This window comes from Sarcophilus harrisii, chromosome 2, assembly GCF_902635505.1.
Source record: "Sarcophilus harrisii chromosome 2, mSarHar1.11, whole genome shotgun sequence".
Taxonomy (NCBI): Eukaryota; Metazoa; Chordata; class Mammalia; order Dasyuromorphia; family Dasyuridae; genus Sarcophilus; species Sarcophilus harrisii.
The window spans coordinates 227,862,778-227,890,130 of NC_045427.1; the positions used below are offsets into that span (position 1 = coordinate 227,862,778).

The window sequence follows — 27,353 nt, forward strand, 5'->3', positions numbered from 1 at the left end:
GAAAAGCTATGTTTACTCTTAAACATGGCTTTATTTCCCAAATTCCTACTTTGCTACTTCATATCAGTTAAATTATGCAATTAAAATGATTGGTTCCATCTTGTTCCCATGAGATTCTGGCTGATGAAAAAAGGACATCCCTAGGACTTGGAATCCAGAATTATACAGAATAATCCCAACTTTTCTATCTGCCAGTTGTGTGGCAGATAGACAATTTACTTCCTTTCTCTGAGCCTCAGAGTTTTTATATGTAAAATGGAATACTATTACATGTATTGCCTATCTTACCAGGATGACTGTCAATTTTAAAGGGCTTTTGAAATGTGAGTGATTACATAAGGCATATATTTTCTTTTCCTTTTTTTTTTAAATTTAAACTTTATTGTAAAAATTTTTCTAACAGTTTATTAAGTCAAGAAAATAGAAAAAAACAATCAGGACCCAATAGATAGCATTAGCCAATTTCTGAGGTGTCACACTGAAAATTTAACAATTATGTTGGATGAGCTAGGCCCAGCACATTCCTGGTATTTTTTTTTTTTTCCTTTTTAAATTATTATAGCTTTTTATTGACAGAACATAAAGGCAAATATTTTCAAACCATCAACTTTTCCATCTCCCAGTTTTCAGTTATTCCCCAAGTCTTACCAAACCAAACAGACAATTTTTTTCCATGTAAAAACATCAATATTTGGTTTGATAAAGGCAACCAAATAATATCATTTAAAATTATATTTATTTTATTTTTCCCCCAATTAAATGTCGAAACAATTTTTAACATCGGCTTTTTAAAAAGTTTTTGGATTTGAACAAGTAATTTAATCTGTAATTTACTACTTGCAGAGAAGAACAATCAGGCTGGAAAAAAAATTAGGTAAAAATGGTCCTTCAGTAGCTACAGAATTTAGATATTTAAAGCTTTTGTCTTGTTCTCTAGCACCACCTACAGGCAGAATTTTTTAACTGCAAATTTTAAAAACGGCAAAAAGAAACTGGGTTCTGGAGTGAAGGGTAAATAGAATTTAAAACCTGAGTCTTAGAAGCAGTCTGCCTCTTATTTTATAGATGACGAAACAGACTCAATAAATTATCTGAGGTCACATGGCTTCTAAGGCCCCAGAAATGTTTTAGTTGGACAACTTCTCAAGTACTTTATTTAAAAAACAACACAACTTTATTTTTATAACTGGGTATGAAAAGACAAATATCTATGGAGAATTTCAAGAAAACTGTGGAAGAAGAGTGGATTTTTTTCCACTTGACTCCAAAGAAAGGGGTGCAAGCTGCAGAAGGGTAGGTTTATGTTTGATGCAATGAAAAACTCCCTAACAATAAGAGTTGTCTTAAAATAGCCAATGGAAGTAGTCCTTCAGCACTGGAGATTTTTGAGCAGAGATCAGATAACTAGTTGTGTCAGATAGTATGAAAAGAAGATTCTTAGTTAGGTAAACACTGGATTAAATGTCTCTAATGCTTAGGAGTCTATAAGAGCTTCTATTAATGAACCCACCAGTATTGAGTTTTAATTTCCTACTCACGCTGTGCTTTGAAAAAACCTACTTTCTCTAATTACTTCCAGATAAAATATTAACAACCACAGATTTAGAAGTAAACAGGGTTTGTATAGAATTAAAAAACAAAACAAAGCTGTGATTTTATTATTTAGGACTTCCAGAATAACTTGCCAACCGAAAAAAAAAAATCCCAAAAAACAAAACATGTTGTGGGCCCAAGCTTTCAAAACAGAATTAAGAGTTGTAATCTTTGTGGCTAATTAAAAAATTTCAATGTAGAATTAACAGAAGTAAAGAATTTTCATAATATTTATACCACTACATGTAAAGTATTTGCCTCTTCCTGTTAACTTGTTGCATTCAAGAGACCCCACAACCAGTCTCATATATCAGAACATATATGATAGGATCTGGGTAGGACAACTGTTAAGGGTTTGGAGGGGGTGAGGGTGGCGTAGGGACCTGGGAGTGGGAGCAGCTTCCTACTGATGTGAAGCTCCTGGGATTACTACTTTTCAATTTAGCAAGCTTCTTTTACAGTGCCTATTTTTTTTTCTCATTTTGTTTCTTTTTTTCCATTATCATTATGTTTTGCTTCTGACCAGGGTTATCTTTATATCCAAGGATGATCCTGCATGCAGTCCTTTCCAGTTTTTCTAAAATCCATCCTTCTCCTCTCCAGTGCCATTCCTTTCCACTATTTCCATTAGCTAGTGAACAAGGGGGAAATGAGTAGGGAAGAGACTCTCTTCTTCATTGAACAAATGGTGATATTTGACTGTAATAGAATATTATTGCATCCTAAGAAATGAAGAATAGGATTTATTTTGAGAATCCTGAGTCTTTTATGAGCTGAAGCACAATAAACAGAACCCAAAGAACAATTTATCCAAGAACCTCAATAACATAAAGGGAAATGGTCTTGAAAGAACTTTAGAACTCTGGTCCATGCAGTGACTAATCATGACTTCAGAAGACCACCTCTTGGCAAAGAGATGATGGACCAGAGGTGCAGGAAGATGGACTAAAGGTTACAGACGCAGCTTAACTATACTTTTTGGTTACAAGGGAAGGCTTCTGCTGGAGGGAGAGCTGGAATTCCAGGATTGTAGAATTAGGGGTGGTACCTGAGAACACCTTCCTCATTTATAGATGAAGAAAGCCAGAAAGATTAAAAGATTTGTTCAAAAGTCAATCAGCTGATATTATCATTAAGTGCCTATGATGGGCCAGGAACTGTGCTAATTGATAAGGTCACAAGATAGTGAGTGGAAGAATCAGGATCTGAACCCGAGCCACCTGTCTCTGAATCTAATGCATCATTCTTCTCTAGGTTGTTGTTCAGTTGTGTCACACTCTTTGTGATGCCATTTAAAGTTTCTTGGCAAAGATACTGGAGTGGTTTGCCATGTACTCCATCAGCTCATTTTATAAGTGAGAAAACTAAGGCAAACATGTTTAAATGATTTAACCAGGTTCATATGGTTAATGCATAAAGTCAAATTTGAACTTACAAAGATGAGGCTTTCTGCCTCCAGATCCATCTTTCTATCTACCCCATTCTTTATCCATGCACATTCTCTGGGTTACCAGGACCAGTTCATTCAATGGGTCTCTTTATGATACAAACTCTAGTCCCCTTCCTTTCCTCTCTGACTTCTTCCAGTTATGGTCCAACTTATCATTATCCTTCCCAAAAGGAGCCCAGAACTGAACATAATATTCCAAATTAGGACAACAAAGAGTAGGAGCAGCACCAAATATTCTAAAAACTTTTATTAAGTGCTATCAGGTGTATGGCTCTGTACTACATCTGGGAACCCAAAGACAACAAAACCAGATCAATTTTTTCAAGTCCTCAAAGAGTTTACATTCTCCTAGGGAATGAGGGGAACACAACATTTATGCAACAATTTTCTTTCAAAGGCTGTGATAGTGAAACAAAAAAGAAAAAGAAAGGAACATCAATGAAATATTTAAAAATGCACAGAATAGAACGAAGTTCAGAAGGGGACACAGACAAGCAGGACAATTTTGTTCCTGTTAAATTTAATAGGCATTAAAAAAAATCCATATAAAACAGAAGTCCAGATTTAAATACAATTTTCCTTTCTTTTTTTTTTGTATCTTGAAACATTCAAATTTGCTGATGATTAAGTTCACAATAAAAAAAATTTTTTATGGGCATAGCCTAATACATTATTCGGTTCTAATATTTATTTACATTAAAATCTTCTGTTTTCCAGGAAGTGGATTATATTATGCTTAGCATCATCAACTTAAATTAACTCATATACAAAAGTCTTTTCAATAAATTTAACATTTATATATGATAAAATTTTTTTTTTAAAAAGCCTAAAATATCAAAAAGTCTTCTTTAACTATAACTCTTCCCCTTGCCCTAATTTTCATTTTGACTCTGTAGGGAAGGACAGCTGCAACTTTTTAAATGGCAAGTCTAATGCTGAGTCTTTAGAACAACACTCTGATATATTTTCTTATAGGAGCAGAAGCAGATCAGGGTGGGGAGTGGGATGAAGCATCTGAATAGAAATGACAATTGAAGTGCTGCTGTGGGGAAGTAGAATAGGCAAACATGGATTTTTCCCATCTTATCCCTTCCCTCAGTAGACATCCTGGGGCAAGACAAAATTACACAAAGGCCTATGGCTGGGTCTTAATACAGGGAGATCTGAAGTGGAGATGGGAGTAAGGTGGAGGAGGATATCCCAAGCAAGAACTAGGATAGGGTAAAATGCAAAGAAAGTCCCAATTAGTGCTGTCAGGGTAAGAAGACCATTAATTGAATTAATATATACATAACCTTTCATATGCCAGGATCATATGTAAAATCAGAAAAGTATATAAACCAGAATTAGTAGGTCATGGACTGGTTAGATTTTAGAAAAAGAGCTCCATAAGAAAAATAAACAATATTTTGCTTCTTTGGATTTTGACTTTTATGTTAAAAAATCAGACTTGAAGGAAAATAATTTCTTCCCTGTACCTGGAACTCTAATGAAGTGCTGAACAATTTCCATGAATTCCAGGAAGGGGCCAGAAACAAGCCTGTCATCCAGCTAATGAAGACAAAAGACATACATATAAGAAAGGAAGCCAAAAAATATTTGCATTTTGTATTGCTTAGCACATTTTAATTATTTCTTCTTCATCTAATCAGCAGCCTCTTGGAAACATTTAATATATAGTGATTATGATACCGCATTTCAGAAATAATCTGCTTTCATGGTTTTTCCAATGTGAAAAAAATGATCATATGACAGTACAAAATTATAACTTATTTTTCAAGGACCCAACCTGGAAGTACTTAAATCATCTTGAGAAAACTTCACAGAATTCTACTGATGTGTTTTAAACAGGTGAAAGAGATCATTTTGAAGGGAAGACATTTTTTAAAAAGCTAATCTGGTATGGAATCTGCAGGGCAGAGCAAAGCTGGGTGGGCCCCACCCTGAATGATGGAATATGTCTGTTTAGGTAGTTCTGGGTGGGAAGAAGAGGAGAAGATGGGAGGGGCAGCAGTCGATACCGTGATATTTTGGCCTCCGTCACTGACCACAGTCACTTCGGTTGCCCCTTCCTGAATCAAAGCATTGAGGCCTTCCAAGTCAGAGCAGCTAATGCCCGAGCTTGTGATGAAAGTCTGGTTGGCCGGGCCTTCGTGGTTACTGCCCGAAGGGGCAGGAATCAGAGTCTGGTGCAAAGCTGGCCCTTCCGTCTGATCGTGGGCCGTGAGCAGAACTGCCGATTGGCCCATGGGCCCGGCCTCGTTCTGACACACAGACGGCTGGGATGGGGCAATCAAACTGACCTGGCGCAGAATCTGCAGCCGGTTATTGGCCGGGAGCTCTTCCTGACCTTGGCCAACTAGAGCCGGAGGCACGATGTTCACCGACGTTGCCTGGACGATGGCGTTTGTCTGCGGTACCTGGTGACCCACGATGATCTTGACCCTTCCTTCGCTGAACTGGGGGAGCTGGCTTGGTTGGAGGGGCACCTGGAGGGGACTGACCGTCAGAGGTGGGCCCACCTGCCGGCCAGGCTCCATCTGCAGCTGCAAGACGGCCAGCTCGGCGTTCTTATTTCCGCTGTACTCACTGTGCTGTTTGCGGTGGCTCCGGAGGGAATCTTCCCTCACAAAGGAGGCCTCACAAGCGTCGCACTGAAAAGCCTTCTTGGCGTCCAGTTTGGCCACCTGGCGGGAGCCGCCGGCTTTGGGCCGGTCGCCCCCAGCGCCCGCCGCTGCCCCCCCTGCCCCGCCTTTTTTCTCCAGGGTCTGCTTCTTGCTCTTGACCTTGTCGCCATGCACCTTCTTCACGTGCGTGGTGAGGTTGCTGCGCTGCTTGGTGTCGAAGCTGCAGAGCTCGCACTTGAAAGGCCGCTCCTGGCCATGGATGCGCTCATGGACCTTGAGTGCGGCTTTGTGCGCACAGGAGTAGCTGCACTCTGGGCACTTCACGGGCTGCTCGGGCTGGTGGGTCCGTGTGTGGTGCCGCAGGCTGGTCTTGTTCCCGCACTGGAAGTCACACTCGGAGCACTTGAAGGTGTTGTCTGCATTGTGCTTGATTCGGATGTGGGACTTGAGGTTCCCTTTCATGGCACAGCGGACCTCGCAGAACTCACACTTGTAAGGCTTCTCCCCCGAGTGCACGCGCAGGTGCCTTTTCAGGTCCGAGTTGATTTTGAATTTGGCGCTGCACATCTGGCACTGGAAGGGGGCATCCCCTGTCAAGGCAAGGTGCGTGTGGGTTAGAAGTGGAGTAGACAAGTGAACCCAGGTTAGCAAATCACTTTCTAAGGCACAGTCTGAATCACTCAGGTTGGGGCTGCTTCGACTGGAGCCGCAGAGGGAGAAAAATGGATCTGCTTAATTCTTCCCCAAACTAAAGTGATCATCATTTATTTTGGCATTGCAATCAGAAGGGAAAAGGGAGATTAAAAAAGGTCTCTAGTTCTCCCAAATCAAAAATGTAATTTGTAAATGTGCATAGTGCATTCTATCTCTTTAATAAGGAAGCCACCGTGCATATGGTTAATTTGCCCACTTTACCAGTTAATGTTTCATAGTTGTATAATTTTGCACAATTGGTTGATTGAGTTACATATTATACTGATTTTGCTACACGTTTTTGAATCGAGCTGTATCATGCTGTGCTAATCAGAGCATATTTTAAAAATGTTTGAAATGCTTCACTCGTATTTTATGCAGATTTTTTTTATTAATAAAGATGCATTGTTTACTGCTCTGATTTATTTATCGTACAATCCCAGCTGCATGTTGCTAGTGGAGTTATAAAATCCAGCTGCTAGCTTTCTTTAAAAAATCTATTTTGCTGAAAGATGTTGTCTTGACTGAGGAAAATGGCCCAGCAAACACCAATTTCAAATTCCAGATTCATTTGCTTGTGGCCTAAATTCTTTCAGGTGGCTGTGTTTTAAGAAAACACCTACTGAAAATAGAGAAAGAATCTTCCTTATCTTTTATAAACACCTAAAACATGCACATCAAATATTATGCTACTTTTTTAGGTTGCAAGATTTTAGAGGGCAGAGACTGTATTTCAAATACTTTGCATAACACTAAAAATAAAAGAAGGAATAAAGATAAGAAGTGGCCTTTGATATCACTAGCATGTGATGAGAAACCTCTCTCTGTTAATAAAGATCTGCACTTTATCTTAGAAAGTTATCTAAAAACACTGACAAATTAGGTGACTTGTTCAGGATCATACAGCCAGGAGACTGGTTTTCCTGCTATCTAGATCCACTACAACCACTTATTGCTAAAATATAGGTCTTTAAGGTTTGCAATAGCATTTTACTATACTAAAGGGCATTAGGTCCTGAGTTAGGAAGACCTGAGTTTAAATCTGGTGTTAGACATATGTTAACTGTATGAACCTGAGTAAGTCACTTAACACTGTTTGCCTCACTTTCCTTATCTGTAAAAGGAAATGGCAAACCACTCTAGTATTTTTGCTAAGAAACTCCCAAATGAGGTTACCAGGTTGGACACAACTGAAACAGCTGAACAACAACAAAATTGTTATTCATTCTCTCTCTCTCTCTCTCTCTCTCTCTCTCTCTCTCTCTCTCTCTCTCTCCCCGTGTGTGTGTGTGTGTGTGTGTATATATATATATATACACACACACACTCTTATCTTACTTGTTCCTTACAATAAATGATAGATACAAATGGGAAGTAGATGTTTTTATTATCCTCATTTTACATTTATATGAGATTGAGAAGTTAAGTGACATGCTCAGAGTCACATAGCTTGTAAGTGTCTGAAACAGTATTTAACTTCACCTTCCTGACTTCAAGTCTATTTCACTGTCCACTGTACCATTGAGCTGTACTTCCTAGCACCACACAGGTAAATGTCATAAGATGTATCGTGCAAGAACATGGAGAAATAAACTTTAAATCTATATAATCATCTAAAGAAATAGTTATACCTGAGAACACATATTGAAACCTTGAATTATATATACTCTTACATATCTCATTTGCTTTAACATCAGAGCATTGTGTGTGTGTGTGTGAGAGAGAGAGAGATCGAGACAGAGAGAGAGAGAGAGAGAGAGAGAGAGAGAGAGAGAGAGAGAGGAAGACAGAGACAGAGTGTATCAAATCCTTTTTTTGTGGTAACATCTATTAGAGATGTTGCAGAGCAGAAGTGTCAAAACACCCAACCCACAACACTCCCTGGTAAGGAAATATCTGATAAAACAAATAAAAATACAATTAAAAGTAGATAATGTTACTGTGTGGTTTTCCAAGTTAATATGTAGCCTGCAAAGCTTCTTATATACAGTATAGCAGCCCCCATTACTGTCTGGCACTACAGCTGTACAATGGATGACCTTTGTGGTACTAATGAACTTGAAGAATCTACATTTACATAAACCCTCAGAAGGCTAAATCCCAGGAAATTCAGAGCTCTCACAGCTAAGCTATAGAGCCTAAACTCTTTTTGAATAAGGGAAGAATTAAAGTTTAAATAAATCTCTTCTTTTGCCAGTGATTTATTTTTTAATCAGTAAGAAATAAATCCTTCAGAGCACAAGCAAACCAATATAAAGGGAACTCAGAGCTATTTCTTAGATTCAGCCTTTAAACTAAGAGGAAGCCCTCATGAAGACTTCCCTTGAATTTCACAAGATGGCAAAAGAAAAAAAATTAAAGAATTTCATGGGTCAAAAGCTCCAAAAGGATAGCTGGAAAATGACATCATTTCCAGGCTAATTTAAAAATATTCCTGTTACATATGACAAACTCTGGTAATACAGAATAATACAATAACAACTACTCACATTTCTAAAGTATTTTTAAGTTTGCAAAGGACTTCCATACAGAAACCCTAGGAGATTGAAAATATAAGCACTATTTATATTTTACAGATGAGGAATTCGAGACAGGAGACAGGGAAAGAATTCAATACTTAAAGCTGGAAGAAACCTTGGTGCTAATCTCACTTCTGACATTTAATATCTGTGTGACTTTAGACAAGTCTCTTTATGAGCCTCAGTTTCTTCATCTATAAAATGGGAATGTGAATTGTGCCTAAATCATGGGGCTGTATGAAAATCAAGTGAGCTAATAAAGTGGTAAATGCTTTGTAAAACTTAAAGGACCATAAGAAATTTGGATATTGTTTTTACTATCTATGAACAAGTCACATGATGACAGTCAGAAAAAGGAGGAAAAACTTGGTCCACTGATTAGAATTATTAACTTAATTAAAAATGAATAATAATAATAATAACTAGGTTTTAGATAGCATTTTAAGGTTTTCAAAGAATTTTATAGTTATTTTATCTTCACAACAACCCTGAGAGGCAGATGCTATTATTATTCCCATTTTACAGGTAAGGAAACTGAAGCAGAAAAGAGTTTAAGAGATGTCACTTCTTTAGGGTCACTCAGAAAGTATTTGAGGCTGGATTTGAACTCAAGTCATCATCGTCGCCAGCATTTATGTAATGCTTTAAGGTGTTTTACAAATATAATCTTATTTTATCCTCACAACAACCCTAGGAGGCAGATGCCATTATAAAAATTAGAAAACTAAGGCAGAAAGTGTCTTGCTCAGGATCATAAAGCTAATAATCATACATCTGAGGCTGCATTTGAACCCAAGTCTCCCAAAGCTCTATCCGTGATTTCTGCACTATTCTGTGCTGCCTTTTCACACCCTATTTATCTATCAATAGCAGTAACTTCTGCTTTCCTAACAGAGGTAAGGAAGGTCTCAGAAGGACATTATTAATTCTGCATCAGCTATGGCAGACCTCAGATTTCCAGAATACACCCCTCCTTACCAGTGTGGGATCGGAGGTGCACCGTCAGCTGGCTGGAGTTCCTGCTGGCATACGGACAGATCTGGCATTTGAAAGGACGCTCGTTAGAGTGTATCCGTTGGTGTTTGTTCAAGCTGCTGCTGTCTGCAGCAGCATAGTCGCAGCTCTTACACTTATAAGGCTTCACACCCGTGTGGGATCGCATGTGCATCTTCAGTTTATCTTTCCGGCTGAAGCACTTGCTACAGACCTCACACTTGTGGGGCTTGTCTCCTTCAAACAAAACACACGGCATTGGGTGGTTCATGATTGGAAATGAGGAAAAGGTCACAAGCAGGGAGTCAGGTGGGGATGAGCTATCTCAGAGGGCATAGTACATTTAACTTGCTTTGTGCCACTTTTGGGGTGAAGAATGAGCTTGTGCACCCCATGGGTCCCCATGTAGCAGCTTAGCACTCTGGGAATCTTCCCAGACTACTCTGTAGATAGATACAAAATAAGGTAGCTATGACCTCCTAGATATACATGACTTTAAATATACAATGGCAAGTCTTAGACCAAAGAGATTGTATAGCTTACCAAAACTCACAGCAGCTTTGCTGAGAGAAATCTAGTTTATGAAGTTGATCTACTCTATTTTGGCTAATAATTTATAACACAGTGGTAAACTGATCACCTGTTTGTATACATTAATTCATTCTTCTGCAAACATTTGTAAAACGCTGGCTACTTGTAATGCTGAGGCAGAAACAAAGATATATATAAGACAGAGTCTCTGCCATAGAGCAAAACTTCTTAAACTATGGTTCATGTAGGGTCATGTACCTGAATATAGGAGCCATGAAATTATGATTTATTAGTAAATTTTTGATCTTTTTTTTTTTTTTTTTTTTTGGTGAGGTAGTTGAGGTTAAGTAACTTACCCAGGCTCAGATCCTCCTGACTTCTGGACCAGTACTGTTATCTAGTGCACCATTAGCTGACTTTTGCTTATATATATATATATATATATATATATATATATATATATATAGTTTGTTTTGCTGAGGCAATTGGGGTTAAATGACTTGCCCAGGGTCACATAGCCAGGAAATGTTAAGTGTCGGAGGTCAGATTTGAACTCAGGTTCTCCTGACTTCAGGACTGGTGCTCTATCCACTGCACCAATTAGGTGCTCCTTTATATATATTTTATATACCAGGTGAAAAGAGGTTATGAGTGGAAAAAGTTTAAGATACAAAGGAATTTATATCCTCATTTTAGAAGCATACCTGAGGATTCAGGTTCTTAAAAAAATGACCCATTTTCAGAATTTTATCACTTTTAAAGACCTGATCCATCTTATAATGCAACCTATAAGCAGCTACAGAAGGTATCATATAGTTAAACATTAAAATACACTCTGGGAATACATAGAATAAAAAGAGGAGATTCTTACTTACCTGTGTGAGTTCTTAAATGACGTTCCATGTCTTTCATACCATATGCTGTCTTGAACTGGCAACCTAAAAAAAACAAACAAAAAAAACTAATCATTTAAAAATTTCTCCTAAATTTTAGAACCAAATGGAACAGAAACATGATGAGAGCCCAAATTAAGGTAGTAGCTGTAGAGAAGACTTTGGATTTGAGAGAGGTTGTGAATATAGAAATAACAAGAATTGGCAATTGGCTGGATATAAAAGGTGAGCAAGGGTGAAGAGTCAAGGATAGAGCCATAGTTATAAGCCTGGGATACTGGAGGGACAGTGTTATCTTTGGCAGAAACAGTGAAGTCTGAAAGAAGAATAGATATTTGGGGAAAAGATAAGGAGTCCATGTGAAGTTTGAGATGTTTTTAGGCTGTTCAGTTTGTTTTCTTGAAAGTTTATGTGATTTAAAAAAAGTGAAACAATGGGTTTAATTAAAGCAAGGAGGCAAGGGAAGACATGGAGAAATATGAGCCACCAATAGCCAATAATGTTAAGTTATATCTCTGTGGCATTCTGAGGTTCAAAAATTACTTTCCTAAAATAATTAAGAGAGATAAGTAAAATATGTACAACACTCACCCTGAGTTACTTATCTAACTTGTACTCCAATTCCTGGACTGAATACCCAGCATGTACCTGCTACTTTGTGTTCTAAGTGTCTGTGCTAATAATATGTTATCTAACAAGCCTTCAACAGAGTATTTCACATTAGCAATCAACACATAAACATAATTTGTTCATGCCAAAGGCATTTACTAAGATAGCACGGTAAGAAGAGTTATAAAACAACATTCTCATAAATCTCAGGTGCATTCTTCTCCAAATATAAATGATGGACATGAAAGACTAGGTTCAATTTAAATCACAGTGCTAACAAGGTGCACATGTAACATCTATGTGTATAAATTATCTAGTTTGAAATGTCTAATAGGTTTATTACTGAGATATAGGAGCCATCTGTGGTGATATGATGATTAAATCTACAGGAAAGAAGAGAAAGAAGAGAAGGGATAAAACCTTGGGGGAAACCAATGCAAAGAACTTTAGAAAGTGAGATCTGAGGAGAAGGATCATTACTGATTAAGCAATCAAGAAAGCTTTACGGGGGTGGCATCTGAGATGGGCTATAAAGGATGGGAAGTAATACAACAGATAAAGCAAGGAAGGATGGAGAAAGAGCCTGAGCAAAGGCATAGAGACAGTAAAGTAAAGGCTATTGGTAGGGACAAATTCAAGAGATATTACAAAGGTAAAATAAATGGGTCTCAGTAATTGATAAGGAATATGAAGGAAGAGATAAATATAACCTAAAATTTCAAACACAGGAGTGAAGGATGCATGTGGAAGACAGAACTGGTCAGACAGATGAACAGATTTAATACAACTGAGATTTGGATACATCAAGTTTGACTGAAATATTCATGGATTCAAGTGGTTCCAGGTATCCAGGCAGCTGGAAATAACAGAATAGAGATCAGACCTGGGGACACAGATGTGGGAAGCATCTGTATTGAAGAACTAGTTGAAGCTAAGGAAGTGAATGCATTTACTAAAGCAGAAAGTGTAAAGAGGAGAGAAGAGAGACAAAGGTAGTTCCTTAAGGGGCTGGTAAAAAGGATGAGGAACCAAAGAAGAAGAAAAGTAATAAGAGGGAAGGAGGAGAACCTCTCTGAAGCCAAGTGAAGAAGCTATTCAGGAGCAGAGTCAATAGTGTCAGATGTGACAGAAAAATCCAAGACATGAGGACTCCACAAAGGGCTGAGCAACTAGGAATTAGGTGGTGACCTTAGAGCTGTTTCAGAAGAGGGGTGGAGAAACCAAATTGTAAGTGATTGAAGATGGAGGGTATGAAAAAGAAGGTATCACTGGATAATGAAATAACTTGATCACTCGCTATTTTTTTCAATAATTTTAGGAGTATAGAGGAGAAAGGTAAGGTATCAAAACTGGATAGGAGAGAAGGATCAAGAGAAGGCTTTTTTTTTTTTTTTTTTTTTTTTTTTTTAAAAGGACTTGAGGTTTAGAGCATGCTTGAAAGCATACAGTAAGTAGGAAGCTAGAGGAGGGAGAGAGGCCGAAAATGAACATAAGAGACAATGTCAACTGAAGATATGGACAGAATGAGATCAAGTTGCCTCATATTTGACTAGACAATTGAGACCATTTAAATTAATAATATTTGAGACAAATAAAAAAATGGAGACCATTCACTGACAGCTCCCTCTTTTGTCCTCATTTTACATCATCGAGATGCCTCCTGCCACATCTCTTCCTTCACCCTTTCCTCCTATAAAGAGGTGGCCTTAATCTCTCCCTGCACATTGTCCAAGAGATTGCTTATTCTATCATGCTCACTTTCTAACTTATCCTCAATCTCTCCCAGTGACCTGACTAATGATCTCATCCACTATCTATTAGCATTCATTTACATTTCGATTTTGTAACTTTCTCCAGTGATGCTCAGAAACCCAGGAGAACCAAAAAAAGAAATAAGATTGTGGATGTGGTGACAAAATGAAACATGTATGTGTATATGTAAATATATTTCTATATATATGAATATATCCTCATATGTATATTTGTAAATATATATCTATATGTATATATTATACATACAATGAATTTATTTTGACTGCATATTTGGACAAGGATTATTATTCTTTTTTTAATGGGTTAAGGGAAGGTGTAAGAAAAACAAATTTCTGTTAATTAAAAAGAAAATTAACAACAGAGAAGAGGTACTTCACATATGGAATGTGGCTACACTTTCAGATAAAGTCACTGTGATCTTAACTGTGCTTATTTGTTTTATTTTGTTACAAGAGACCTCTTGGGGATAATCTGTGCTTATACTATAACTATAAAGCTCATGAATAAAACTTTTAAGGCCATTAAAAAGGGAAGAGGCTCTAGGGTAGTAGTTAAGAAAGCACTGAAGTATTTTATTGTAGGGTCAAGAGTGAACATGAAAGCAAGAGGCCAGAGTAGGAGGAATGCTCTGGAAGAAAAGGGAAGCACCAAGGTACTAATTAAGGGCCATGTTATGGATAAAGGACAGATCAGGAGCAGTGAAGTGGTGGGAGGTTGTGAATAGAGGGCAGGAATTTCAAGTTTCAAATCTTGATGCAATCCTTAAAGATAGTAAAATCTAGATTATGGTTGAACTGAGCTACTCTTTTTTTTTTTAAATTTTTTTTTATTATAGCTTTTTATTTAGAAGTTATATGCATGGGTAATTTTACAGCATTGACAACTGCCAAACTTTTTGTTCTAATTTTTCCCCTCATTCCCCCATCCCCTCCCCCAGATGTCAGATTGACCAATACATGTTAAATATGTTAAAGTATAAATTAAATACAATATAAGTATACACATCCAAACAATTATTTTGCTGTACAAAAAGAATCGGACTTTGAAATAGTGTACAATTAGCCTGTGAAGGAAATCAGAAATGTAGGCAGCCAAAAATAGAGAGATTGGGAATTCTATGTAGTGGGTCATAGTCATCTCCCAGAGTTCTTTCACTGGGTGTAGCTGGTTCAGTTCATTACTGCTCTATTGGAACTGATTTGGTTCATCTCATTGCTGGAGATGGCCACATCCATCAGAATTGATCATCGTATAGTATTGTTGTTGAAGTATATAAGATCTCCTGGCCCTGATCGTTTCACTCAGCATCAGTTCGTGTTAAGTCTGTCCAGCCTTTCTGAAATCCTCCTGCTGGTCATTTCTTACAGATCAATAATATTCCATAATATTCATATACCACAATTTATTCAGCCATTCTCCAATTGATGGGCATCCACTCAGTTTCCAGTTTCTGGCCATTACAAAGAGGGCTGCCACAAACATTCTTGCACATACAGGTCCCTTTCCCTTCTTTAAGATTTCTTTGGGATATAAGCCCAGTAGAAACACTGCTGGATCTATGAGTATGCACAAACTGAGCTACTCTTAACTGGGGATGAAGACTTGTATGGTCAGCTGGGGTTGAGGCCTTGTGAATCAGCATGAATCAAATGCATTCTTAAGGCTAATGGCAGGAAGAGCCATGGCCTGCTGAGGTCAGTTGGGATACCTGGGAGATGAATGATTTCAAGGTCGATAAATAAGAGTAACAAGCATGAAGAGAGTGGTATATAGAGGTAGAGGGACTTCAGAAGGAAGGTGACAGAGGTCTGTGGCCCCAGAAAGTCACATCCCAGGGTTAAAAACACTGCAGTATTCTTAAGCATCCAGGAATGTGGGGTGCACAGGTGAAGTTGATAAAGTTTGGGTGACTTTAACATGCAGCCTTGGCTATCCAATGCTTAACTGCGAAGAGCCTGAATTTCTCATTTTAACCCTGATTGTACACAAGAAATAAGATAAAATACTGTTTACCTGGATAGCAACAGTTAAGTTTCTTCTGTGCAGGTGAAGTTGCAGGCTTTCGAGGCCGTGACTTGGGAGGAACTGAGATGACTGTGGCAGTCTGTGTATCATTGCTGTCTGTGGGCAAGTAGGTTTGGTAACCATGTTCAAAAACAAATTCTGGAGCTGAAACTAAAGAAAGTGTTACTGTCAAATGAGTATTATTATAATTCTTAATGTAATCAAACAGCATGGTTAATGTTAAGCAGAATTATTCACACATATGTGAAAATGATTTACAATTCAGCTAGTCTAATAAAAAATGTAGAATACTTATTCCCATGGTAAAAAAACACAACACTTCTCCAAAGAGATTTCCAATTTCTTTGGATGTGTAAGAATCAAGTCATTTTGAATACTTATAGGAATTAAAGCATCATTGTTGGTATCTCAGAAATATTTTTTCTTTGCCCCTAGATTTATGTTGATGGGATCTGAATGTCATTCTTTGTATGCTTGAAAAATATCCTGCCTTGGAATTCCTTTACCAGTTGTGGTGATGAATTTGCAGTGAGTCACCCACACTTTCTGGGCTTGGTCTTACTGTCAGCAAAAGTATGCAGAAATGAATTTCTAGGCTGGGATGTATGGGCCACAGGAATAGCAATTACTCTATTCTTCTGGCCAGTGGTGTCTGTGGCCACAGCTAAGTGGTTGATAAGAGATAGAGCTCATTACTTTGGCATTATTAGGAGAACATGTGTTAATTTTTTCATTCATTCCCTTGTTGAATATTTATTAAAAGTGAAGAAGAAACCAATATAAACCATATAAATATGGTTGCTGCCCTCAAGGAGCTTAAAATCTAAAAGGGGCAGGGGATGACACAGACATATGAATATAAATGAGTGTATATTAAATGAATAAAAGGATGTAAAATACTAGAATATAATAAGAACAGACATATTAAAATCATAAAATCATACAGAATTTTAACCCTCTTATTTTACAAATAAGGAAATTTGAGGGCTAGAAATGCAGGATGATTGTCTGAGGTCATACACATTATAAATGGCAGAGCCGGAATGTGAATCTAAGTTTTTGCACTCTAAATCCAGTGCTCCTTCTATTACTTCTGGTGGGATAGCATCATTGAAGAAGTGGTCTTTGTGCTGGGCCTCAAAGGGCCATATTCCTCCCATATTCGGGAGGAATAAAGGCCTTTAAAGTATAAGGAAATCTCATAATAAAATCTCATTTTATTTAAATAACAGATAATTTAAGGAAGGGAGCATTAACAATGAGAGGGAGATAAAAAAAAATCAGGAAAGGCTTCTGATAGCAAGAGCTGGAGCTCATAGGCACTGAAGATAACTGTCAATGGTGAGGTGTCAGTACAAATCAGCATGGTGAGACTGGAAGGGTCATCCCCAAAGCATACGCAAAACAAGGAGAGGCAAGATAGCGTGTCAAGACAGGAAGCAGGTATTGGGTCAATTTGGCTAGAAGGGAGTGTAGGGGAAAGTGAGTAATGAGTCTGGAAAGATATGAGTCAGACTGGAAAGAGTTTTACATGCCATGCTGAGATGTGTTTTATCCTGGTAGCAATAAAAAATCACTCAAGATTTCAGATGGTGTGCTCAGGCTTGTGCTTTAATAATCTTAATATTGTCTGTTGTGTGGAGGATGGACTAGAGAAGGATTGATTACTGATCCAATGTCAATGATATATGCACTATGAAGAAAAGAAAACTATAAGAAAAGCAAATGTCTTGATTTTTACAAAAGAGAAAAGAGCGACTATATACTAATAGACCAATGAGTCTGACTTCTATCTTTGGCAAAATTCTAGGATGCATAATTAAATATAGTTAGTGAATCTCTAGAAATGGAAGAGATGGCCACCATGAGTTGGCATGCCTTCATTTAGAACAAGATTAAATTTATTTCCTTTTTAAAAATAATAATAGCTTTCTATTTTTCAAACTACATGCAAAGACAGTTTTCGACATTCACCCTTGCAAAATCTTGTGTTCCAAATTTTTTTCTGTCCCTCCTTCCCTTCCCTAGATAGCAAGTAATTCAATATAGGTTGAATATGTGCAATTCTTCTAAATATGTTTCCACATTTATCATGTTGCACAAGAATTACTTCCTTTTTGACAGGGTTACTAAATAAGCATATCAGGGAATACAGTAGATATTCTATGATGTTGTAGTTATTCTTGATTTGACTAAATTTTTGATTAAGTACAACATCCTATTGTGGGAAAATGCAGAGATGTGGGATAGGTCATAATATAGTTAGATGGATTTGGGATTTGTTGAATGTATAGAACCAAAGAATAATTACTTAAATGGTTTGATGTGAACTTAGAAGGTCTCCAGTGATCTTTTCTTGGTTCTATACTGTTTAACATTTTTTAATCAACGGTTTGGAAAAGGATATGGATGGCATCTGTATCAAATTTGCAGATGACATAAGGCTAGATGGGAGAGAGAACATCTTACACGACCAAATTAATATCCTGACTGCCTGGAAAATAGGGCTAAATTTACAAAGATGCACACTAACAGGCATAAGTGTTAAAAGTTTTACATTTGGATTTGAGAAATTAACTTTACAAGTATATCATCACATGGCAGAAACTCAATTAGGCAAGAATCTGTGTGGAAAAAAATCTCAGGATTTTAATAGACTAAAAGGACAATGAGTCAACAGTATGATGTGCTAACCAAAAAAGTTAATATGATCACGGACTACATTAAGAGGCACGGCTTCCAGGAATGAGAAATTGATAATCTCAATTTATGTTGTCCCAATCAGATCATATCTGGAGCATTGTGTTCAGTTCTGGGCACTACATTTCAAGAGAGACTTTGATAAGTTAGAATGTCCACAGGAGGGTAACCAAAACAGCAAAGAGCCTGAAATGCATTCCATTTAAGGACTGGTTGAAAGAACTAGGAACATTTAGCCTGGAGAAGAGACGATCTGGCGAGAACATGATAGCTTTGCCACTTTCTATCTATGAACCTGGACAAGTCACTTAACTTTTTCAGGGACTTGGTTTCCTTATCTGTAAAAAGAGAGGGTTGGATTAGAAGGCCTCTCAAATCCCTTCCAGCTCTTAATCAATGACCCAATGTATTTGTAGGACTGTTTTGGAAAGGGGTTAGACTCAGTTTTATTTGGTCCAAGAGGACAGAACTAGGAGTAATAAGTAGAAATTAGAAAGAAACACATTTTGGGTTGATATCAGGAAAAATTTCTTGACAATTGTTTGGTTGTTTTTCAGTTGTGTCTGACTCTAGGACCCTATTTTTTTTTTGGGGGGGGGATTCTTGGCAAAAGTACTGAAGTGATTTGCTATTTCATTGTCCAGGTCATTTTTTTTAAACAGATGAGGAAACTGAGGCAAACAGGATTAAGTGACTTGCCCAGGTTCATGGAGTTAGTGTCTGAAGCTGGATCTGAACTCAGGAAGATGAGTGTTTCTGACTCCAGGTTGAACACTTTAACCACTGTACCACCTAGCTTCTCGGATTGGCTGTGAAAGATTAGAGAAGGTGAGAATTCTAGGATGACATCTAGGTTTCAAGCCTAGCAAACCAGGAGAATGGGGGAGTTTGAAATCTGGAAGGGGGAGAGTTTTTAGGGAAAGAATTTTGAGTTTTTGGTGTTGAGCTTATAATGTCCATGGATATCCAGTTCAAGATATCCAATAGACTCTTGAAGATATGAGGCTGGAGGTCAGCAGAAAGGTTGGGACTGGACAAATATATTTAAAAATCATCTGTTTAAAGATGACAATAGAATCTATAGGATCAGGTATGATTGCTGAACAAAACAACATAAAGGAAGAAGAAAAGAGGGACCGGCATAGACTTGAGGAAACCCACGGAGAGCATGGAAGATCTGAATGATGGTCTAGGAAAGGAGACTGAAAAAGAATGGTCAGACAGGTGGGAAAAGAACCAGGAAAGAGAAGTTTTGCAAAAACTTTGTGAGAAGATAGTATCAAGGAGAAGAGGGGGACTGATGGTATGAAAGGCTGCAGAGAGGTCAAGATGGAAGATTGAGAAAAGGCCATTAGATGGGGCAAGAAAAAGATAACTTAGGAGAGAAAAGTTAATAAAGAGACCAAAAGCTAGATTGCAGAGGATGTAAAATGGAGAAAAGGGAATGACAGCACTGATTTTTAGAGAGTTTTCTCTAAAAATTTATACATGAAAGGGAAGTCATATATAGGACAGTAGTTAGAAGGATGGATAGGCCAATTGAGTTTTTTTTTTTTTTTTTTTTTTGGAGAATGGGGAGACACAAAGTCTGTCTTTCTTTTTTTTTTTCTCTCTCCCTTCTTCCCTCCTTCCCTCCTGTCTGTCTGTCTGTCTATCTATATATCTATTATAGTGAAACAACCATCAGAGAGAATGAGGATTACTGAGAAAGTGGGAATGACAGAAGCAACAAAATGCTGGAAAATATGGGATGGAATGGGATCACCTGTGAGTATACAAGAGTTATCTTTGTTAAGGAACAAGGATATCATCATGTGAATCAGGGTGAGGGTGGAGATAGTGGCAGAAAGTATCTGAGTGATGTGGATTAGGAGGAAAAACAATTTTATCAGTAAAATATGAGTTTCTCAGTTGAGAGGGGAGGAGTAGGTGAAATCTGTGAAATGTTTGAGAAAGGATGAAAAAATTTGAAAGAGCTATTGTGAAGAGTGGGTAGTGAAATGATCAAGGAGACATAAAAGAATTACCTTTCCACAATGAGGACTGGGTTGAGATTATATAAAATAAATTTATATTGCTTCAAGTCAGTATGGTTTCATGATTTTCTTCAGAAGGTATAGCATCAAATGGCAGAAACTCCATTAGACAGAAATTTGTGTGAAAAAGATTCCAGGGTTTTAATAGCCTAAAAGGATGAGTCAACAGTGTGACGTGGCAATCAAAAAAGTTTATATGATCATGGATTACATTAAGAGAGGCACAGCTTCCAGGAATGAAAAGTTGATAATCTCAATTTACTTTTTCCCCAATCAGACTGTATCTAGAGCACTGTAGTTCTGGATACTGCATTTCAAGAAAGACTTTGATAAATTAAAATGTCCACAGGAAGGCAACTAAAATTGCAAAGGACCTCAAATAAATTCCTGATTGGTTGAAAGAACTGGAGACATTTCATAAACATCAACAGAGAGTTTATGTGAGTGGGTGAGAACAAAATCAAGGTTATTATCATCTCTGTGTGTAGCTGAGGTGGGTTGAGGAGCAGTTCATAAGAAATGAATAAATTGGGGAATTCAGTTAGTGTTTTTGAGAAAGTATACACACACACACACACACACACACACACACACACCAGTGTGTGTGTGTGTGTGTGTGTGTGTGTGTATGTGCGTATTAAAGCCCTCTAATATGAAGGCAGGAGTTAATAAGGAAAAAACTATGAGCCAGACACTGAACTCTTTGAGGGAGGAAGGGCAGTATCCTGGAAGTCTGTAGATAACGGCCACTGGGATCTTGATTAGATAATGAATATAGATTAAATGAATGTCAAAAAAAGGAGGATCTGCTTAGTGATGATGGTAGTGGAAAGTCTGGAAGTGGCAATGGAGTGCAAGTAATATTCCACCTCCCCTACCATAATCAATGGCAGTACAACAGTGCTGATCAGTGCTGGAAAGGGTAGCCAGGTTTCAGGGATTACAAGAAGATGAAGGGGAAAAAAAAGAAAAAGTTTAAGATGAAAGCTAATTTGTTACTTGTGGAACAGGCATTCCAGAAAACACAATGGAAGGGATGGTAGGCTTTAGAATGGGGTGGGATGTGATGTATGGGATTGGACTGATGGGAATGGGAACAAGGGAGCAGTCAGTGGGAAATGGAGAATGAAGCTTGAACAATGAAAACTGGGAGTTCAGAATCACTGGGATGCGGATGGTTTCCCTAGAAATACAGTTGTGTCACAGTGTCAGCTGGAAAGTACAGGGAAGAGAGAAGGAGAGGAAGAGAAAATATGTGTCCACTCCAGGACAAGGCAAGATTTCCAGAAATTAAAAAGTGAACAGAAGATGATAAAATGAAGGCAATTAGACAATAGGTGATTTAGGGGAATTGTGAAATGAAGATGAGGAACACCGTAAGATTTTTGAAGAGATGGAAAGGTAAGTTTATTTTTTTCTTATGGATAGATGGAGACTTGGGCAAGTTCACAGGTGATAAGATAGAAGTGAGGAAATTAGGAAAAAGTTGAAATAAGAGTCAAAGAGAGTATGTTTTACTGGAAGGACAAGCTCCTGGAGGGAGGGGTGGTAAATAAGATTAAAAAAAAATTACAAAGATTGATTTTGGTAAGGAGGAGGATTACTCCTTCAGAGACTGGAGCGGAGGATAAAATAGAGGATTTTTGAGATGTGGGGTAGGGAAGAAGATGGAACTCAGTGGATGACCTAGTTTTCTTTTAGTGAAATAGGAGACAAAGTTAGGACCTGAAAGTGAGGAGGTGCACTTAGTAGACTCTCAAAAGGTAAACTAAACTGTATATAATTGTACAATCAGTGGGCTGCATATTGACTTAGTTTTAAAATGTAACATTATCTATGTTTATTAATATTTTGTGAAATATTTTCCAATAATGTTTTAATCTGATTTTCGTGTTGCTGGCCACATGATCTGTAGTCTTTTATATCACTGTTGTAAAGGACTTGAGGATGCTATGAGGAGTATGTTAACGAATCAATCAAAAAAGAATGAAAGGATTGCATTGCAGATCCAGATGAGATTAAGTTACTAAATCTGAACATTAAAAATAACAATATAAAAATTTTAAATAACAATAATCAGTCAATTCAAATGTATGGCTTCTTCCAGTGGCATTTGGGCAAATTCAGCAGCATGGGAATAGAATAGTAAAGGCAGATGAGGGTGGGGTAAGCAAGAGTAGGGAAAGATAATATTATCTAATTTGATGCTCACAACAACTCTGTGTTGTTGTTCAGTTGTTTCAGTCATGTCTAATTCTTTGTGATCCCATTTGGGGCTTTCCTGGCAAAGATAATGTTTTGTCATTTCCTTTTCAACTCACTTACAGATGAGGACACTGAGACAAACAGGGGTAAGTGATTTAAATTTAGGTCTTCCTGACTCTAGGGATAGAACTCTCTTTTTTGCCATCTGGCTACCTCAGCAGTTTGGAAACTTGTGAGAAGAGGTGTAGGAAAAGGGATGTAAGGGAAGAATATTTAAGAGTTCAGTATCATAGAGGCAGCAGTTACTGCTGCTGGTGAGAGCTAAAGTATGACTAACCTTGTATTTAACAGAGGTGTAGTGAAGATATAGGACATGCAAATTAAGAATTTGATAAATTAGAATATGACATTAATAGGAGTATACTGAAGAAGTGCATAGAAAGGTACTGAATCCTTGATAAACAAGTGGAGTGAACCCAAGAGCAGTATCACAGATAAACACACCCACACAAAGATCTAGACTGGGTGATATAAGCAGATAAAGTGAACCACAAAGGAGAAAAAGATAGTTGAGGGCCAGCAGTAGTTGGTGGATCTGAAAATGGTAATAATGAGGGAAGAATAAATCTACTTTTTCTTCAAGCTTAGCATGGCATGGGAGAAGAAGTATCTAGTACTAGAGAGTGATGGAATAAGAAAGAAAAAAAAAAAAAGAAAAATCTGAAGTAGGAATTAAAATACTTCTCCCTCTTTATTAGAAATTTCAAATAGCATGTCCCAGACATATCTCAACCTCAGCATGTCAAAAACAGAATTCATCTTTCCCCTAAAACTCTTTCCATCTACTGAACTTTCTTAATTACAATCATCCCTTTTGTTTCATAATTTTATCTCTTTATTTTTTCTCATCCCCATCCATTTCAGTTCTATCTTTTCTTCCCTAGTTCTTTTCTTCTTTGTGAATCTCTTCCATGTAGAACTCATGTTCTCTTGTTAACAATTTCTTCTTTATTCTAAAACTTTTTCTTCTTACTTTCCCCTGATTCTTAAGATCAAAGGATCATCTATAAAGAGCATATTTAATGAGTTGCCACATTTTTTCTGTTTTCTACCTTCATAACAATTCTAGAATCTGATCTCTTCTCTCTATGTAAATTTCTCACTGGGACTTTTGCAACAAAGACCTAACAGGTCTTGTCTCAAGGCTTCCCATTGCAATTTACCTTTCTTCACACAATGGCCAAAGTGATTATTATTCTTAAGTGCAATTCTGATCTAATTCAGTAAACTCCAATGGTTCCCTATTGCCTCTAAAATAAACTATAAACTCCTCAGTCTGGCTTTTAAAGTCCTTCACAATCTGGTCCCAACCTCTCCTTAATTCATTATATATTACTTCCCTTTCTGTATTCTAATTTAACCAGACTGGCCTTTTCTCTATTCTTCACACATAGCACTCTACTTCTCATCTCAGGCCTTTGCTCTGACCAACCCCAATTCCTAGAGTATATACTCTTTTCTTACCTTCACCTCACAAAATCTCTCAGGTTCCTGAAGACAAAGTTGAAGAATCATTTCATTTTTACAAGAAGCTTTAAATAATCCCCCCAAATGCCCTCTCTCCATAACAGTCTTTCATTTAATTATATTATACATATGATAGACTTTTTTGCCTTATTATTCAAAGTTCTTCACAATGTAGCACAATACTATCTTTCTAACATTTTAGCCTTATCTCATATTACAAATCCTTTCTGTATCCTGAATGGGTTCCCTATCTCTTTGTCTTTGCTTATGCTATTCCTTTCTTATAGCTCATATCTCTGCCCTTTACCCTCCTATTCTTTTACCCCTATATATTCTTTTAAAGACCTATTCAAATACAACCTTTTCCAGAGAGCCTCCACTGTTTAGAAGAGACCTTTGCATCTCTCTCATGTACTTGTGATGGTTAATTCTAAATTGCAAATATTTACCAGTATATGGATTTTGAGACTTTACCAGAGGGGCAAGAGACGACTGTCTAAACATTGTATCTCTCCTAGTGCCTAGCCCCCTATTCTTAACATAATAAGTATTTGTTAACCACTTATTAAATTTTCACTAAATGAATAGGAAGAGGGTAGAATTAATCATCATATTTGGAACTAATGATGTTCTTGCGTTAAAGTATAAACCCCAAGATTCTGAACCAGAATTTTCTTGTACTGCATACAAATGATTGAGTTCACTAATAAGGCTGACTTCAATCCAGGGGTTTTTCCTTAAAAAGAACAGTATTGCACTAAGAGAAAAGAATCAGGAAAAGTGAGTTCTCTTTCCAGGTTGACCACTGACTAACTTCCCATGTCACCTTTAGCAAGATATATGCAATCTCATCTCAGTTTGAATGTCAGTTTCCTCATCTATAAAAAAATAAGTCTGGTTTAGATAGAAGAGGGACTAAAGTCCCTCTCACCTTTAGGATTTTGTGACTAGCCTTTTAAATCAGTGGTAAAAGCCTGTAATACCCAGAGCTGGCAGTTAGCCACAAGGATCATGCCATTTTTTTCCCCCAAGTACATACCTGTGATGGTCTGGGTCTCTGAAGTGATGGTTCTTGTGGTGGTCTGAGTCTGGGTAACTGGCACTGTTTCCTCTGACACAAACTGAACTGTGCTGGGAGCACCAGGGGCAGTGCTGGTCAGCTGACAACCACTCTGCTTATGGGCTACAAAGGCATCCAGGTTATTAAACTGCTGCTTGCAAATGCCACAGATGTGAATATCGGGGGTTAGCTCCACTAAGACAGTAGTGCCAGGGACTACATAAAATGAAAAGAAAAAATTCACAAGTCAATTCACAAATTCACAAAACATTTCCAAAGTGCAAACCAAATAGGCTTTTATTTTTGGACTAATGATAGAGATCATACAGCGGGGTGATAAGTTTAGACCTAAAAGGGAACACAGAGTTCATCTAGTCTAACCTTTCATTTTGCAGATGAGAAAACTGACGCTCAGAGAAATGAAGTGATCTATCTGTCCAAGGTCAAACAAGCAATAAGAGCCAGAAGCAGAATTTGAGGCCAGGTCCTTTAACTTAAAATTAAATGTTCTTTCCAGTGCATTTTTTAAAAAAGGTAAATTCTTATGACTAGTATAAAAAAAAAGCCTACTTGATGGTTTAACTTGGCATGGCAGTAACCAAAGGTTCTCAGAGGTTATACCAGTGGAAAGCTAACTCTGGGGGATCCCGTCAAAATGTTAATACTCCAACACACCACCTGAGGATCAGGTTAGCTAGCAGAAAAATGTCAAAAAAAAAAAAAAAAGTCTGTACAGAAACTTAGGGAAACAGTCATTAAGTTATACACAGACCTCTCTCTATCTAAGGGGAAGTACAGCACAGATCTTTTGAAACCCTGATGAATTTCTTGTAAATTTTAAAATAACAAGTCCAATTAAATTTACATAAACAGGTTATTATTTTTTTAAAGGAGTGAGGCCTTCAAAATATGCTATCCAAAATAACTGAGTAATTTTTTTTCCTCTTTCTCCTAAAGAACAGGTGTCCCATATGCAATTAGTTTTTAGTAAAGTAGCAAGTCCAAAGTAATTCTCAGTACTCTACTGATATTGCTATTAGTGATATTATCAATAATACTTTAAACTTAGTCTTTTTTTCTAAGTCTTTTTCTAAGGACTTAAGAAGTCCTTCATAAGTATAATTTTGTCTGCAGCTCCTACTCAGCTAACTGAGGAATTGAGAAATGAAGTGACTTGAAGAGAGTATACATTTTTGGATTGATGGATCAAGGCCTTACTTCCTAATTAGGTTGGGAAAGCTTGAAAGAGGCAGACGATGTGACCCATACTGTTAAAAAAAAAATGACTGTCACTATCTTTACCCAAGGGACAGTAAGGGTTAAAAAAGTATGATGTTAAAAAGTAGTTTTCCCCGGCAGACCTCAACCCACTAGGGGGTAAATTGCATAATTTGCAGGAAGTCTCTTGCATCCAAAACTGACCTTGATTTTCTATTAACGAGGGCGTGCCAGATGCGTTTTAGCCAGTTATTAATGCAGGATCACACCCCCCACGATGCAGGAACGGGCGCGAGTGTGGCAGGACGTTCCCAGCTTTGTCTGTGCAGGGGTTTCCTAGCCATTTCCCCCCTCCTAGCTTCTTTCTCCGGACACAAGCGTCCCTCTGCTCCTGGCCACCCACCAGCCCCGCGGGGGAGAGGACCACGAGCCGAGGGTGGGGGGGAATCTAACTTTTCCCAAGCCACCGTCCCCTGGCTCCTTCGGAGGGCCCTCCTGATTTTGCAAATACATCGGAGAGCGGTCCTGATGCTGTACGTGTCCCTGGATGCAGCCGCAGCCGCAGCCGCAGCCCAGCCCGCCTCCCCCGCTCCCAGCGGAGCTACGGCGCAGCGCGGAAAAAAAGCAAGCGAGCAGCGTCCCAGGCTCCCACGCCCTCCTCGGCTCGGCAGGCGCGCGCTCTTTCCCCAGCCAGGTTCCCGGGCCGCGGCTCGCGCCGGCAGGTTGTTGCTACCCAGGTTTCGGGGCTCCCGACTCGGCCCACGTCTCCCTCGGTGTGTTCCAGCCCGGACCCCGGAGCGCGCCGTGCGGCATAACTTACACTGGACGGAGCCGGGAAAGCCCTCGCCCCCGCCGCTCGCGTTCATGGCCTGGGGCTGGAGTCTCGCTGGGGCTGCATAGG

The 27,353-nt window shown here is 38.1% G+C and overlaps 1 protein-coding gene across 1 annotated transcript; it reads right to left on the minus strand.

The window, feature by feature from the left end:
• Positions 1 to 3,275: 3,275 nt before the first annotated feature.
• On the minus strand, positions 3,276 to 27,353 carry ZFP64 (ZFP64 zinc finger protein). The gene is made up of 6 exons (XM_031951643.1): positions 27,273 to 27,353; positions 25,214 to 25,450; positions 15,695 to 15,856; positions 11,282 to 11,344; positions 9,861 to 10,112; positions 3,276 to 6,260 (listed from the first exon to the last, which is right to left on the minus strand). The coding sequence occupies exons 1-6, from the start codon at positions 27,316 to 27,318 to the stop codon at positions 4,936 to 4,938; spliced, it is 2,085 nt and encodes a 694-aa protein (XP_031807503.1). The 5' UTR covers positions 27,319 to 27,353; the 3' UTR covers positions 3,276 to 4,935.

Bases quoted from the DNA above. Each gene is read 5' to 3' on its own strand.
- ZFP64 (XM_031951643.1), bottom strand. From the start codon at position 27,318: ATGAACGCGAGCGGCGGGGGCGAGGGCTTTCCCGGCTCCGTCCAGT. The intron at 25,451-27,272 runs GTAAGTTATGCC...CATTTTATGTAG, and splicing joins CTTTCCCGGCTCCGTCCAGT to TCCCTGGCACTACTGTCTTA. The intron at 6,261-9,860 runs GTAAGGAGGGGT...TTGCCTTGACAG, and splicing joins GCACCTCCGATCCCACACTG to GGGATGCCCCCTTCCAGTGC.